The 14,435-nt window shown below is 42.2% G+C and overlaps 1 protein-coding gene across 1 annotated transcript in view; it reads left to right on the top strand.

The window, feature by feature from the left end:
* Window positions 1–2,308: 2,308 nt before the first annotated feature.
* The window catches only part of METTL24 (methyltransferase like 24), a gene marked incomplete at its 5' end in the record, with an annotated part of 110,061 nt that continues 97,934 nt past the window's right edge, over window positions 2,309–14,435 (top strand). The window contains one exon of the mRNA XM_082856081.1: window positions 2,309–2,626. Coding sequence (XP_082712207.1) covers window positions 2,309–2,626 — 318 coding nt within the window. The remainder of the gene's footprint in view (window positions 2,627–14,435) is intronic.

Consider the following 14,435-nt stretch of genomic DNA (forward strand, 5'->3'; position numbering starts at 1 on the left):
GGTAAGGAAAAAGGGCCTTTAAATATTACATTTTATTTGGATTTTCCCCTGCATAATGGAAATATTAGAGAACCACAGAAATGAGATAAGGGAAAACATGAGGTCATCTTGCCTCTTGCCCATTCTCAAGAGCTACACTGTTCTGTGTTCCCCTCCTCCACCCCCAGTTCAGAGTCTCATTTTAATAATATAGGATACTCCTCATGTTTCTCCCCTGGAGAGGAACTCAGCAGATGAGCAGAGGGTATAATTTAGTGGTATCATAATCTTCAAATGATGACTTCTTTAGTTAGTGGCACTATGTTGGTTGCATAGAAATTAAAACTTCTAGCAAAGTCCGCATCAGACATTGGTGATCCACAATCACCACAAGCACAATACACATCATATCTTCAAAAGCTTCACACAATTATTTAATAGAGTGCATTTGTGGGATCTTGACTTTTAGTGGTTGTTTCTTGCAGCTGTTGGGTACTCCTAATCCAGAGAATACTGTGTAAGATAAATATCTTAAGGATATACAAATACCCTTCTACTTTCTTATGTTTATCTACCTTGGAATGCTTAAATTTTGTTTTTCATAACATCCAGGATTTTTTTAATGGTAAATGATAAAAACAGTTACTATTAATTGAATAACTTCTATAACCATGCATTATTTAGGTACTGAACATAAAATGTTTTATGCAATCTTGTCATTCTACCAGATATACAAGTCTATTTACACGTGAGAAAACTGAGGCTCATAGAGGTTGTCAAAAGTCTCACAGCTTCTGAAAGGCAGGGTCCTGATTCAGCACACAGTTCAAGTGTAACACCACAGCTCGTGCTGTTTAAACAGTCACAGAATAATGAGGTTTTCTCTGAGAGTTTGTGTCAGGAAAAATGTACTTGCTTGGATTCTTTAAAACAGAGCCCATCTATTGTGCAATAGCCAGAGGGCTACATCTATGAAAAATACAAAAATCATAATGAAACACTCAGAAACCTGAGGACCTAGCGTGCCCAGGGAGTGGACTACCTCAGGTTGAGAAGTTTTGTTACATGTAGAGAAATAGCCCAAGTGCTCTGTGAGTGACAAAGATTAAATCACATCTTTCTTAAGCCAAGGAGATTTTAGAAAGGCGGACTCTATGGGAAATTCCCAAAATTCAAATGGAGGTGGGGTTTCCGTATTTGTTCTCTGCTGTCCTTGCTATAGGCTGTCAGGGGGAGAGGGTTGTTCGGCAGGGGTAATCTAACATGAAAGCATGGGAAATGCAAGCGTAGAGTATGAAAAAAACGTAGCCCCAGCTAAAGAAAGCAAACTCAAACCCAAACCCAAACCTCAAACGGGTGGTGAGAAAGAATTTTACTAACAATTGAAAACGGAATCAGCCAACACTGGACTTCAGGCTGTGAGCGTTCAGGCTGATAAATTGAGGTCAAGGTGGTGATGGAAATACCAGCTGGGGGAGCATTTTGCCGAAAGATAAATTTGTCCCTGTTTTTCTCTGCAAGACAGCAGGGAGGTGTGTGTTTGGAGCTAAATTAATTTGATTTACATCATGCCATGGTAACTTCTGTTCTCTCTCCCTGCTGTCAGATATCTTAGCTGGCTTCCCCGCCCCCCTCTTCCTTCACCTCCTACACATTTCATAACACGAGGAGAAAGCACGGGTTGGCTTCGGGCAGAATTTAGAAATGGAATAACTTTAATTTGATTATTCTGCATCCAGCGCTATTGTCTCCTCCCCCTTTCCCTTCTTTCTTGAGGGAGAGAAGTTGTAAACCTGATCATAAGTGTGACGTATTTTTATAATGTGCTTAATGGCACAAACTGCTTGACAATCAGAACTTGTTCCTTGTAGCAAAACCTGTCAGCTCACCTGTCCTCCTCCTGTGTTTCTTCAACAACACTAATACTAGAAAATGAAGTTATAGCCTAGGATCCCGTTAGGACTTTTTTTTTTCGTGCTTTTTCTGGCTATGTAGCTTTCAGGCTCCGGGGGCCGGGCTGGGGGTCGCCTCCTCCGGGACCCTCAAGGTGGGGCTGGGCCCGGAGTCTGGCTTAGCCGAGCCGCCTGCCGTCGCCTGCGCCGCCGGGACCCCTCCTGGCCCGTCGTCCCTCTCCCCTGCCAGCCGGGCGCTCTCGACTGGGCTGGATAAGGTTACGCCGAGGCTTCCTTGGACGGAGGGAGGCGGGTCCGAGCCCGCGCCCCGGCCCGCGTGGGAGTCGCCACAGTTGGCAGCTCGGCCCGAGGGGCCACATCCGGGCTGCGGGTCGGTGCGTGCGGGCGGCGGAGCGCAGCCCCGGGCCCGGCCCGCCATGGCGTGGGAGAGGCTACCGGGAAGGGGCTGCGGTGCCCTGCACCGCTGTCTGCTCGGCGCTGCTCTGCTGCTCGGCCTGCGGCTCTGCACGGAGCTGCGGCGCGCCGGGGCCCAGCCCCCCGCCCGCAGCGGCCTGCCGGGCCCGGCCCCCCGACCGCCCGAGCCGCCCCTACCGCCCGCGCCGGCCCAGCGGCGCGGTGCCAGCCGGAGGCAGGTGACGTACGTGCGCAGCGGGCGCCGAGCGCCGCCGGGGGGCGGCGGGAGCGGGACGCAGGAGCCGGGCTGCTGCCCTCCGCGCGGGCGTCCCCGCCGTAAGGTCAGTTGCAAAAGATACAGTCTTGGGCCTTAGACCCGGATCCCCCTCCCGGTCCTCGCTACAGAGCCCTCATTCAATATTCAACCAGTATTTGCTGAGCGCCCACTGTGTGCCAGGGCCCCTGCTATGCGGGCATCCAGGAGGGAAGGACCAAGCCCTGCTCTCAAGGAGCTTATCTTTTGGGGAGGGAGGGCGTGAGCGATTTACAAGGCCAGGAAAAGAAAGTTGTGGTTTTGTTGATGTTTTGTGCCCCTCCCCGTTTTCTCCTTGAGGCCTGGACAAAGCTGGGTGGGTATCCACTGTGAATTGCTTTTCCATTCTACCTTCATCGCGGTGATGAAGATACACTTAGTCGAAATTTCCTTGAATTCCACCGCAGACTTGGGCAGGTTGTTGGGTGTGGGGTGAGAAGTCGAGCCCCCAGCACCACTTAATGGGAAGTTAATTGGAACTTGGAGGACTGTAGTAATAACCGGGGTTTTTCTTACAACACCAACAGTGTTGGTCTCACTCCCTCATTAACTTCTTGGCTCACACATTAAATCGTTATCTTACTCAATTTTAACCTCTGATTGTTAAGCCTCTGGCCTCCTATCCACCTGTTGGAGCTCCATAATTTACTTGGTATTTGGGAATGAAAAGATTAAGAACTGCAGGTATGAGCTTGCCTGGTCTTTATACCCATCAACCCTAACAACGTCCTTTGCCTTGCTTTCCCTCTTTTCTTTGAAACATCCCCCCTGCATCCCTCCAGCTTCCCCACCACCCCACTATTGGGAAGAAAGAAAAACTCTTCCTTGGACTCTGCTGCTTTCTTTAACTTCTACCTTACTTTTCAATATCATGTCCACCAATTTCTACTACTGTCTTCCTTTCCCTCACTTCCTCTCCAAGCCTTGCCCTCTGTCTTTCCACACCACTGCTGTCCCTGTCTAGGCCATCAGTGTTATCTTCCTGGATAAACTCATATATATCTCTGAAACGTCATTTCCTATGTAAAGTCCTAATTTGCTTTTCTAGAAGAATGTAGTCACTTCTTCATGATCCTCACGCACTTTCCATGATACCATGTTTTGTTAAAGGCTTTTCAACATTCTTTTGCCAAGGGCTTACCAGGTCCCCAGTGCTGCATCAGGTGCTGGGGACACAGTATGAGCTCAGAGTCTAGTGGGGGAGGCACACAGCACAGACATCCAGTACTGTGACCATTGCTATACTTAAGGTCTTGAACTCTGCCTGGGGAGTCAAGAAAGGCTAACCCGGAGGGGACCTTTGACCTAGGATTTGATATTTCTTAGGAGTTCAGGTTTTTTTGTCCCTCTGGATGTCCTCAAATGTTCCATCCTTGGCACCTTCAATCCCACCTTGCACTTGCCCTTTCACATCTGCTCTCAGCCTCCGTTGTTTCCGTTTCACCTGTTCAAGAATCATTCTTAAATGATTAGTCTCAGTCTCCACTTCAGATAACAGAATCGATAACTGGAGCCTGTCCTACAAATGGAAAGGTTTGAAATGCATAGACTCAGAGGGCTACTGGAGAGTAAGTTCAAATCCACCTCCTTTAGGAGGCTGCTGTAGTGATTCCTGCAGGAGATAGTGGTGGCTTAGATAGGATGGTTGAAGTGGAGGTGTGAGAAGTGGTCCAATATTGGATATATTTTGCAGGAAGATGAGAAAGGAGTAGGTTTTTTTTTGTTTGTTTGTTTGTTTAGTTTTGTGTTTTCAGTGGAGTGGATGGAAATCAGGAGTTTTGTTTTAAACATCTTGAATTTGAGATATCCTTTGGACATCCATGTGGAAATGTCAAATAGGCAGTTGGACATATGAGTCTGGAGGTGGAGGAAATGTCCAGGCTGAAGATAGAGGTGTGGGAGTCATCAGTGTACAAGTGGTCCTTTTAAAGCCATGAGACTGCAGGAGATCGTCTGGGCAGTGAGGGTGGCTAACAAAGACAGAGATCTGAGTCTGAGCCCTGGGGCTCAGTTTTATTAAAATTAAATTAAAAAAAAAGAAATATTCATATGGCTGATGCACTTCACTGTACAGTAGAAAGTAACACAACACTGTAAAACAACTATACTCCTCCCCCCCAAAAAAGGAAATATTTGCATCGAACCTTACATGTTGTAAGCATTCAATAATGGTAGCTTTAATTTTCACTAATCTGTCCCAAGTCTTTAGCCTCAGCCATTTGCTAAATGTCATTTGTTATAACCTATTTATATTCCTTTGGTTTACACTGATTCTTTTACCCCCATCCTTCTTTCCTATGATTCATGCCCTTCCCACCCTTGAACATTCAGGTCAAGGATCGTGGCCTGGAAACCTTTACTCATCATTCCTACTTCCTTGCTTATCTTTGCCAGTTTGGGAGACAACAGAAGTGCATTCTGATTTGTGAGTTGCTTTGTACGTGTTTTGACTTAATAATCTATTTCAGATTGAATGTTTTGTCTGCACAGTTGTTTGTGATGGAAAGGATCACATTTCCCAAAGTGACCCTTAGTAAATGCTTACTCCCAAGACACCAATAAGTAAAACAAATAAGAATCTTATTATTTCAACCTATTACGTATAACTCGAAGTGTCTTTGGTTAAAAATATATAAGAAAGAATTGAGTGAAAATAGCAATTAAAAATTACTATTTTTAAAGTATTGTTTTAGTTTTTAGCCTCTTAAAGAAAAAAAATTCCCTGGATTTTCTTTTCCCTAGCTACTTAGTTATTTATTTTCTTATTTTCAAGGTATACATTCTAAGGTTCCCAAATTCCTAGATAGTAGAAATCTTGAATTTATTTCATTTTTCCATTATTTCACAGTTGAATTAAAATGTTCCTCAAAACTGGAAAGACCAGTTATCTAATCTGTCCTCCCACTTCTGGGAACAGAGTGCAATGTCCCTTATCTCTCAGGGAACAAGTCTTGTTCCTTTTTAGCCTCCCATCAAGACAAGGTGTAATATAAACTGAATGCACAGTTAAATAATTGATATAATTAAAGTTTGGAAGCTATGTGTTAAACTCCTTGGATCCTATTTTATTTAAATTTTGTTTGTTGTGGATAATGATAAATAATGTTATTTAGGTTCTTGGTTACTTTGCCGTAGGCACCTACCAGATTGGTGAAGGAGAAAAAGTTCCATTCTATTTTGAGGATGGCTTTCTGGGTGGATGAGAACCTGCATGAAATAATTGGGTTGCTGAGTGTTTCTTGTCAACATGCTTCCTTTGCAGGTGTTAGAGGCTCAAAAATTTAGCAATTATATTGCCACTTTAATCATAGCTTATGCTTCTCTCAAAGAAAATAATCTATTATAAAAAAGATAAGTGAAGTGTAGTTCCGGTATAATTCTTTTCCTCTTTTCTCATCCCCTTCTTTCACCAACCTAAGAAAGAAAGAAATAGCTCTAAATAGTAAATCTTCTTTCACATCAGGGGTTCTAATCTTACAGCATTATGAATTGAGGACAAATGAGACATGATGGATAAATAGTGTCTTATGTGATTAGGACTCCCCTGGAACCCATATATTTTTGTATATTACAGAGGCTTTAAGCCTACAAATACCACTATAATTCTATTTCATTCCTTTCCTTTCTCTCTGTTTTCTGTCTGTGTTTCTTTGTGGTTTTTCTTTCTTAAACAGACGTTTACTATGATTACATGGGTAAAGTTATTCTAGGGGGCGTTAATAGAGGACTAATGATGGTCTTCATGATTTATGCTTTTTTCTACAGTCTTGGGTAGATGTTTCTTTTACACGTTGTCAATCCACCTAAAAGACAGCAGCAAAATATATGTCTCATATGCACAGGAAAGTACTGTTGACAAAATAATTAATCAGTGGTCTATCTAAGAAAGAAATGGAAAATTTTATTTGAGCCAAACTGAGGATTATAACCCAGGAGACAGTCTCTCAGAGAGCTCTGAGAACTGTTGCAAAGAGGTAAAGGGAGAGGCCAAGATATAAGTGATTTTAGAGAAGGGCTAAGTGCAGTCAAGCACACAACTTGGTGGAGGGTTACTATTATTCGTAAGGAACAGCTATCTTAGTTAATGGTTTTAGTGCTTTTCTAAGTATGGGAAGATGAAAGAAACTGTGTTCATGAATTTTCTCCTGAAAATATCTATCTGAAGGCCTATTCTGCCGGTTTTCTCAGAGCACAGTGCCTCATCCTGATTTTGCCCAGAATTCCTTTCTTAGGGTGTATTGTAGGTCAGTGACTGCAGTGGCTAATAACTTGATTCTTGTAGAACTAGATGGTGGGCAACATTGTTTATTTTACAATCCCCTCCCTTTTGGTCTTAATTTTGACCTAAGTTTGGGAGGCATTTCATGATCAATTTGTCTCACAGCACTAGGAATGCGCATTCCCAGGTCAGTCAAGGATTTCATTGAAAGGCTATTCAACATGCTATTACTAGAGTAGGCCCTGTTAACAATAGTCAAAAGCCTCTGGACCACTTGTCTTACTAGTCTGTTATAGTCTAGGAAATGCTTGCCTGTTGTTGCTTTTTCTTATATCTAGAGTTACACTATTACAATCTGTGATCTTACAGGACTGTATATTTGGGCATTCGTTTCAAGTTGCCTAATCATTATTCATTTTATTGGAGGCTCCATCACACATTTGGCAGTACAAGAAACAATTATCTTGTGAAATAGGCAGACTACAAGTAATATAGCTAGTAACATTAATAAGGACCTAAGTAAGTATTTAAGCTAAGAATTTACATTAGTTGAGGCCCAATATCTCCCCAGGTCATCTGACCAAGTCTGTTCTGTACCAGTTGCTGTCTTTTAGGGAAATGATATATTAACATTGTACGTAAAGTTCACCAAAAAGTCTGCATGTATAAGGTGAGTGGTGGGTCATCGTGACCTTTTACAGGATTGAGAAAGGAAGTTTAACCTCTAAGGAATTACATGGCTGGCTCCAGAAGAAGAAAAATTGATCTTTATGGTTAAGCGGGTATTTCTGCCATTGGGGTGGTCTGGTTAATGCATAATGCAGATGCACAGTGCACGCTGGAAGGAAGGGAGGAGGTCCAAACAGGCAGAGAAAAGAATCTTACGTTTAAATTTTTCTCGTATTGCCTTAAAATATGAATTTTGTTTCATTAGTATTCATACAGGAGACAAGCTTCCTGAAGAAATTTTCTTCTCTCTTATCGGATGTATTTTGCTTGACATTTAATATGTTGGGTAGAAAAGTGACTTCTGAGTCACAGGCCTACAGAACCCAGCAATGTGCTGGCTTGGTTTGTTAGTTACAGATCCTTTGGAACAATGTGTCAGGGGGAAAAAAGTGCTGTTTCCTCTTCTGAAAAACCATATGGCAAAAGTTAGTCTTTCTTCATCACTTCTTGTTATCCTCTTAGTTTTCTAATTCCATGATTGTCATCAAGAAGGAGGAAAAATGGCATAGTATGCCCCTTGATATATCCAACTGCCTTAAACATTATTCTTCTTTACAAAATACTTGAAGGGAGGTTTGAATTGCTTGTAAAATATGGCCCAGCAGTAGTTTCCAGCTGCTTAGGTTTCTGCTGTATCCCTACACTTCTGTCCTTCAAGAACAACATTCATTAATCCTCTCACATTGTCCTCAGGAGGCAAAGCATTTTCATTTTAAGCAGTCGTTGAGGGTAATTGAATGTGCTCCAGCAATATGTGGGTGTGAAAGAGCAGTTGCTTAGTTTCGCAAAGAAAAGCAGGTTCTGATGAAAACTTTGATGTGCTGTAGGTGGAGAATAGGCTTCTGCACTCCTTCCAAACCCCGCAGTTCCTCAGAGAGCATTCTGTGGGCAAAGAAACTGCTAATGGAGGCCCCACTGTTTTCAACAATTGGTGGTGGAGATTTTAGGTTTTTTTGTGTGCAATTTGTCCAGTTCATTTTCTCCAAGGAACAGAAAGCCTTATTGGTTTTCTCGAATTGGATTTCATTTTTGGTCTGTGAAGAGAATCAGAGCTGTGTAGTTAAACTGGAGACTGTTAAGAGTGGTAGACATTTGATTTTTTTCCATCTGTGTTATGACACCTTTGGAGTCCTTATAAGGAGTTTGGCTCTTTATTCTGTGATTCATAGAAAGTAACAGGTGCCTGCTTCATTTACCATGAGATGCTAGTGTTGATAAGCTTTTCTAAAAGCAGCCCCTGAGTCCTCTTAGATACCTCACATCAATCCCATTAATGACCTGTGGAGTTTTCTGCTAAAACAGGGTGGGAAAATTTGCTGTCCAAGAAGCATTTTTATTCTGCTCAAATGATTGAAACAAAATTGAGTTTTAGCCTTCTAGTCTAGGACCACATGTAATTTAAACTAATAGCAAGGTGGCTTGTTAGTTTATGGCTCAGGGAGGTAAATTGGACCCGTGAAGAATTTTGTTTGAGCCACACGGTGTTTTTAAGTATCTAAACATAAATATCTTCAGATATGACATATAGTGTCCAGTGGAGTCCAGTTCAGCACTGTCTCCCTTTATATTATCTGTCTGATCTGTGAAGGCATTTGAAGTTTCAACCTCTGAGCCAGATGTCAAAATTTGCAATTGTCCAGATGAATGGATAAAAAAGATGTGGAACGTATATTCCATGGAATATTACTCAGCCATAAAAAGAAATGAAAGTGAGTTATTTGCAGTGAGGTGGATGGACCTAGAGACTGTCATATAGAGTGAAGTAAGTCAGCAAGAGAAAAACAAATACCATATGCTAACACGTATATATGGAATCTAAAAAAAAAAAAAGGTTCTGAAGAACCTAGGGGCAGGACAGGAATAAAGACGCAGACATAGAGAATGGACTTGAGCACACGGGGAGGGGAAGGGTAAGCTGGGACGAAGTGAGAGAGTGGCATGGACATATACACTACCAAACGTAAAATAGATAGCTAGTGGGAAGCAGCCGCATAGCACAGGGAGATCAGCTCGGTGCTTTGTGACCACCTAGAGGGTTGGGATAGGGAGAGTGGGAGGGAGATGCAAGAGGGAGGAGATATGGGGATATATGTATATGTATAGCTGATTCACCTTGTTATAAAGCAGAAACTAACACACCATTGTAAAGCAATTATATTCCAATAAAGATGTAAAAAAATAAAACTATTATTTAAAAAAATGCAATTGTTTTTCCTAAAAAGTGACAAGCGAGGTTAATGCTGCTAAGCTCAGTGGTAGCATGGCACATAAATACTTAAATACACAGAAGCTGAAGGTCCTTTTAAGTCATTCCTAGTCAAGAGAGTTGAGTTACCTAAGGCTAGAGTTGGCTATTGGGGAGAGTAAGATTATAGGGGAGTGTACTTAGTTAATACAATATTCTTTTGGTTATAAACAAGAAAGATGGACTCTGGCCTAGCTTAAGCACACACACAAAAAAAGAATTAAATAAATGTATTGAAACTTTGGAATTTACCACTGAATTGGAGGAAGAGTTAAATGATCATGCTGTTGAGGAGAGAAAGAATAGGTTACTCTAGAATTCCCAGCTTTCCTTGGGCTTCTCCCTCCAGGGCCACCACAATAAGACTCACCTCCCTCAACTTCTGGGCTTGGTCTCTTAGATACTCACCTTGGGTCAGCCAGCACTAACCACAGGCCACAAATAGCCCAGCAGCCCCGGTCCCTGTGCAGGGAGCCATTTTTAGAGAAAGGAGAGACTTTCTGAGCACCTGGAAATAGAGTGTAGGTCTTTTTTAAAAAAAATAATCTCGGAGCTTAGCCTCTGTGCCTCTGTGTGTGTGTATTTCTTTATTGGTTAACTGTTTCTCTATTTAAAACTGTTAAAGATAACCTTACTTCCAAGTAGCACTCAGCAATAAGTTGGTACCTTGTGCATACTTCTGATTTTTTATTCAGTTTGGTATATATACACAAGATCTATACTTAGGCAATATATATTTTTTTGGCCGTGCCACGTGGCATGTGGGATCTTAGTTCCCCAACCAGGGATCAAACCGGCGCCCCCTGCATTGTAAGCAGAGTCTTAACCACTGGACCACCAGGGAAGTCCCTTCTTTTGAAGTAAAACGTTATTTGTGAGGACTTTTGTGGAGAAGGTAAATATAATCAGTATTCATCCCGTGATCCCCATTAGGGTTCTCAAACCAAAGTTATTAGAATTTTATGTTCTTTGATTTTTTGTCTGTCAGTTCAGAAAGGTACTTTGCAAAAAAGATATGAAAAATTCTTCAGAGCGTCTGAATATTTATAGCCCTTTTTGCAACTGGTTGGTTTGGGATTCTTTAACATATGATTACTTCTGTATCAGGACTCTCTAGGTTGCAAGTGACAGAACCCAACTGAAACTAGTAAAAACGGATTCATCGGAAGGGTACTAGGGTAGAACTGAAGAAAGAGCTGCAGAAACCAGGACAGCTCTCGGAACTTGATTATGGACTAAAATGAGTATTGAGTACGTTAGTTATCCGTATTACCCATTACCAAAGGTGTAATGGGTATTTATCATTCTTTTTTGGCCACACCTTTGGATTCCCTTCCTGTGTTTGAGGAATTCTCCACCTTTCTAAGAAAAAGGTAAAAAATAAATTTCCTTGGCCCTAAAGGGCATTCTTGTGACCTGGGCTTTACCATTCACATACACTCGCGTGAGAGTTTGGATTGTACTTCAGAGATTTGAAGAAGCAAGCTTCAGCACAAGGATCACAGAGTTCCAGGTTCTAGCAGAGGCTTCCAGTGCCTAGGGTGGTGAAATGAGCCATGGAGTCTGTGCCCAGTGGTGGGGTAGTGCGGTCTACACTGGTGTCCACGGTGGTGTTCCTCCTGCCCTTGAGATTCTGTAAGCTAATAAATCTTTAATTAATTCCTTTTCTACTTAACTAGCCAGAGTGGTTTCTGTTGTTTACAACCAAGAACCTTGGCAGATCAATAAATTAGAGTTGGCAGTTGGGAAGGTTACAGCTGTAGCTTTCCCTCTTCAATTTTGCTTGCTCTATTTAATTCAGATTTTGGAACATGATGATTGGGGTCCAAGTGAACTATGGGCTAAGGGACCTTTCCCTGACAAGATAATAACATTTAGCACCAGATACTAAATCATACAAATCTGCTGACTTATCACTAGAAACACCAAGCCCTTTTTCACGGCACCATTTGTCTAGGGTATCGGGCAGGGGAGGCCAGTTTATGCTGTGATCACAGACAACCCTCAAATCTCAGGGCTCTTACCAACAAAGGTTTGTCTTGCTTATGCTGTGTATCCATTGCTGGTTGGCAGGAGTGGGGTGCTGCTCTATGCTGTCTTCATCCTCTCTCTGGACCGCAGTCTGGAACATTGCCTGTCACCTTGGCAGAGCAGTGAGTGCTCTAGAGAGTCTTGCGTGGCATTGTGAAATGCCCTGACCAGAAGCCAGATATAACACTCCTGCTCACAATCCAATGACCAGAGCTGTTTGCTGGGCCTTACCCAGTGCAGGAGGCCAGGGGTCTGCCATGTGCTCAGAAGTCAGAGACAGGAACTGTTTGGTGAGCAGCACTTACGGTCACCACACTATGGTAACACTTCAATCATCCGTATCTAAATGGACATCGTCTAGGTCATGTTTCATGCTTGCCATTTCCAGTGCCTCACTGAATCTGCACATTTGGCAGTATTGAATAAAGCATGCGAGGCTCTTTTCAGGGGATGTAGATCTAAAATGAAGCAGACATCTGAATTTAGCAGAACAGTGAAATAAAACAAGACGCGATTTACATCTTATAAACAGTGCTGTGGCATGTCCTGGAGTTTGTTAAGTACAGTGATTCTCGTTGACGTGTTTATGTTAGATTCTTTGTGCAGAGCAATGATGGGATGATGGTCTGCAGTTCTGCGGAGAAAAAGGGCAAGTTATTTGAATAAATAAAGCCATGAGTGTAAATGAACCGAAGGCCTCTGGTGAGATGAATCAAACTCCATGTTTAAATGCATCTTCATGGCGATCGCTTACTCATTTTTAGTTAGAGCAAGCTGAAAGACTTCCAAGCTTGTTTTCAGAATCTGGCCACAAATCAGAGGCAGTATTCATGTTGTATAGTGTTTGCTATTGCGCACAATGACAACAGTATTTTTAGTTTATTTTCCATCTACTTTGAGTGCAGCACAACAAATCAATTTAAAATCCTAATTAGGGCTTCCCTGGTGGTGCAGTGGTTGAGAGTCTGCCTGCCGATGCAGGGGACGCGGGTTCGTGACCCGGTCTGGGAAGACCCCATATGCTGCGGAGCGGCTGGGCCCGTGAGCCATGGCTGCTGGGCCTGCGCATCCGGAGACTGTGCTCCGCAACGGGAGAGGTCACGGCAGTGAGAGGCCCGCGTACAGCAAAAAAAAAAAAAAAAAAAACCCTAATTAGCAAAACACATGCCCATTGAGTGCAGAAGGATTCAGTCACATATGGAAGGAGGCCTCTTCTTTCAGCAATTTTTGGGGTAGAATATAGAGAAGCCAAGTAACGCGTGAGATCTTAGGAGACTTATTTACTTGTATTTGCAAATGTCGTGAAAACACTTCATTATGATGCATCCTCACCTCTAAGATGGGCTCGTAATTTTACACTTGAGGTCAGAAGTTTAAATTCTGCTCCCCTACTTACTGGATGTGGACAAGTGGCATACCCTGTCTGAACTTTAGTTTCTTCCTCTGTAAAAATGTAGTAGTACTTAACTCATGAAGGTTAAAGGAGAGTGAGTAGGTGAAAACACCTGGCCTATGGAAATAGTCCTGTAAATGAAGATTGTCTCTGTTCAGCCTCGTATTGCTGGCTGTGACACTAGCCCCTGAATCTCAGAAAGGTATAGGCACGTGTGTCTGTGTGGTGTAAAGCACAATATTCATTGGAATTTTTAATACTTCTTTTATTCTTGAAATTTAAAGCATATATAATATGCTGAGCCATCAGAGGTGCTGGAATATTTTTAATCTTAAATAAAAGCTGAAGTAAATATTAAATTTTTGTTAGCATTTTTATTATAAACTTATTCCTCATGTAACTCATTTATTATAAAATTGTTAAGACTTACTTTTTCATATAAGTTTGTGATTTTTTTCTCTTAAATCCAATTACAAATATCTTTTACAACATTGCTCTGTTAAATAATTTTGGTCCATGTTAGGGTTGACTGTATAAAATGTGTTTCCAAGCTTTCAAAATACAATTTTCACTCAAAAGAATGTTTACAAATCTCCTATTAACTGCCACTTACTGTAACTCTGCTGCTTCTTTAGTTCAGGAGGGGCCACTGGAGTAATTGTGGGTGAAAGAGCTAATTGCTAAACTTTTTCTGGTTCTGTCTTCCACATTTTAGTCTAATAATTAAGTGCATATTATTCTACTTGGTACTTTGTATGCATTTTATTATCTTTATTTATTTATTTATTTTTTTGCGGTACGTGGGCCTCTCACTGTTGTGGCCTCTCCCATTGCGGAGCACAGGCTCCAGACACGCAGGCTCAGCGGCCATGGCTCACGGGCCCAGCCTCTCCGCGGCATGTGGGATCTTCCCGGACCGGGGCATGAACCCGTGTCCCCTGCATCGGCAGGCGGACTCTCAACCACTGCACCACCAGGGAAGCCCAATGCTAGTATTCTTTCACTCAATTCTCACAAAAAATCTGCAAGGTAGGAATTGTCCTTATTTTTCAGATGAGGGAGCTGAGGCTAGAGACATTAATAAATGTGAGTAAGACATAACTAAAAGGGATGGGATGAAGGTTTAAACTCACAATCCGTGACTCTTTCAATTTGCCCAATGAAATGGGCAGCTAACAACCAAGTCTCACGTCAAATAGATCATTTACTAGCTGAAAATT

Source organism: Leucopleurus acutus, assembly GCF_964270905.1.
Source record: "Leucopleurus acutus genome assembly, chromosome: 15".
Taxonomy (NCBI): Eukaryota; Metazoa; Chordata; class Mammalia; order Artiodactyla; family Delphinidae; genus Leucopleurus; species Leucopleurus acutus.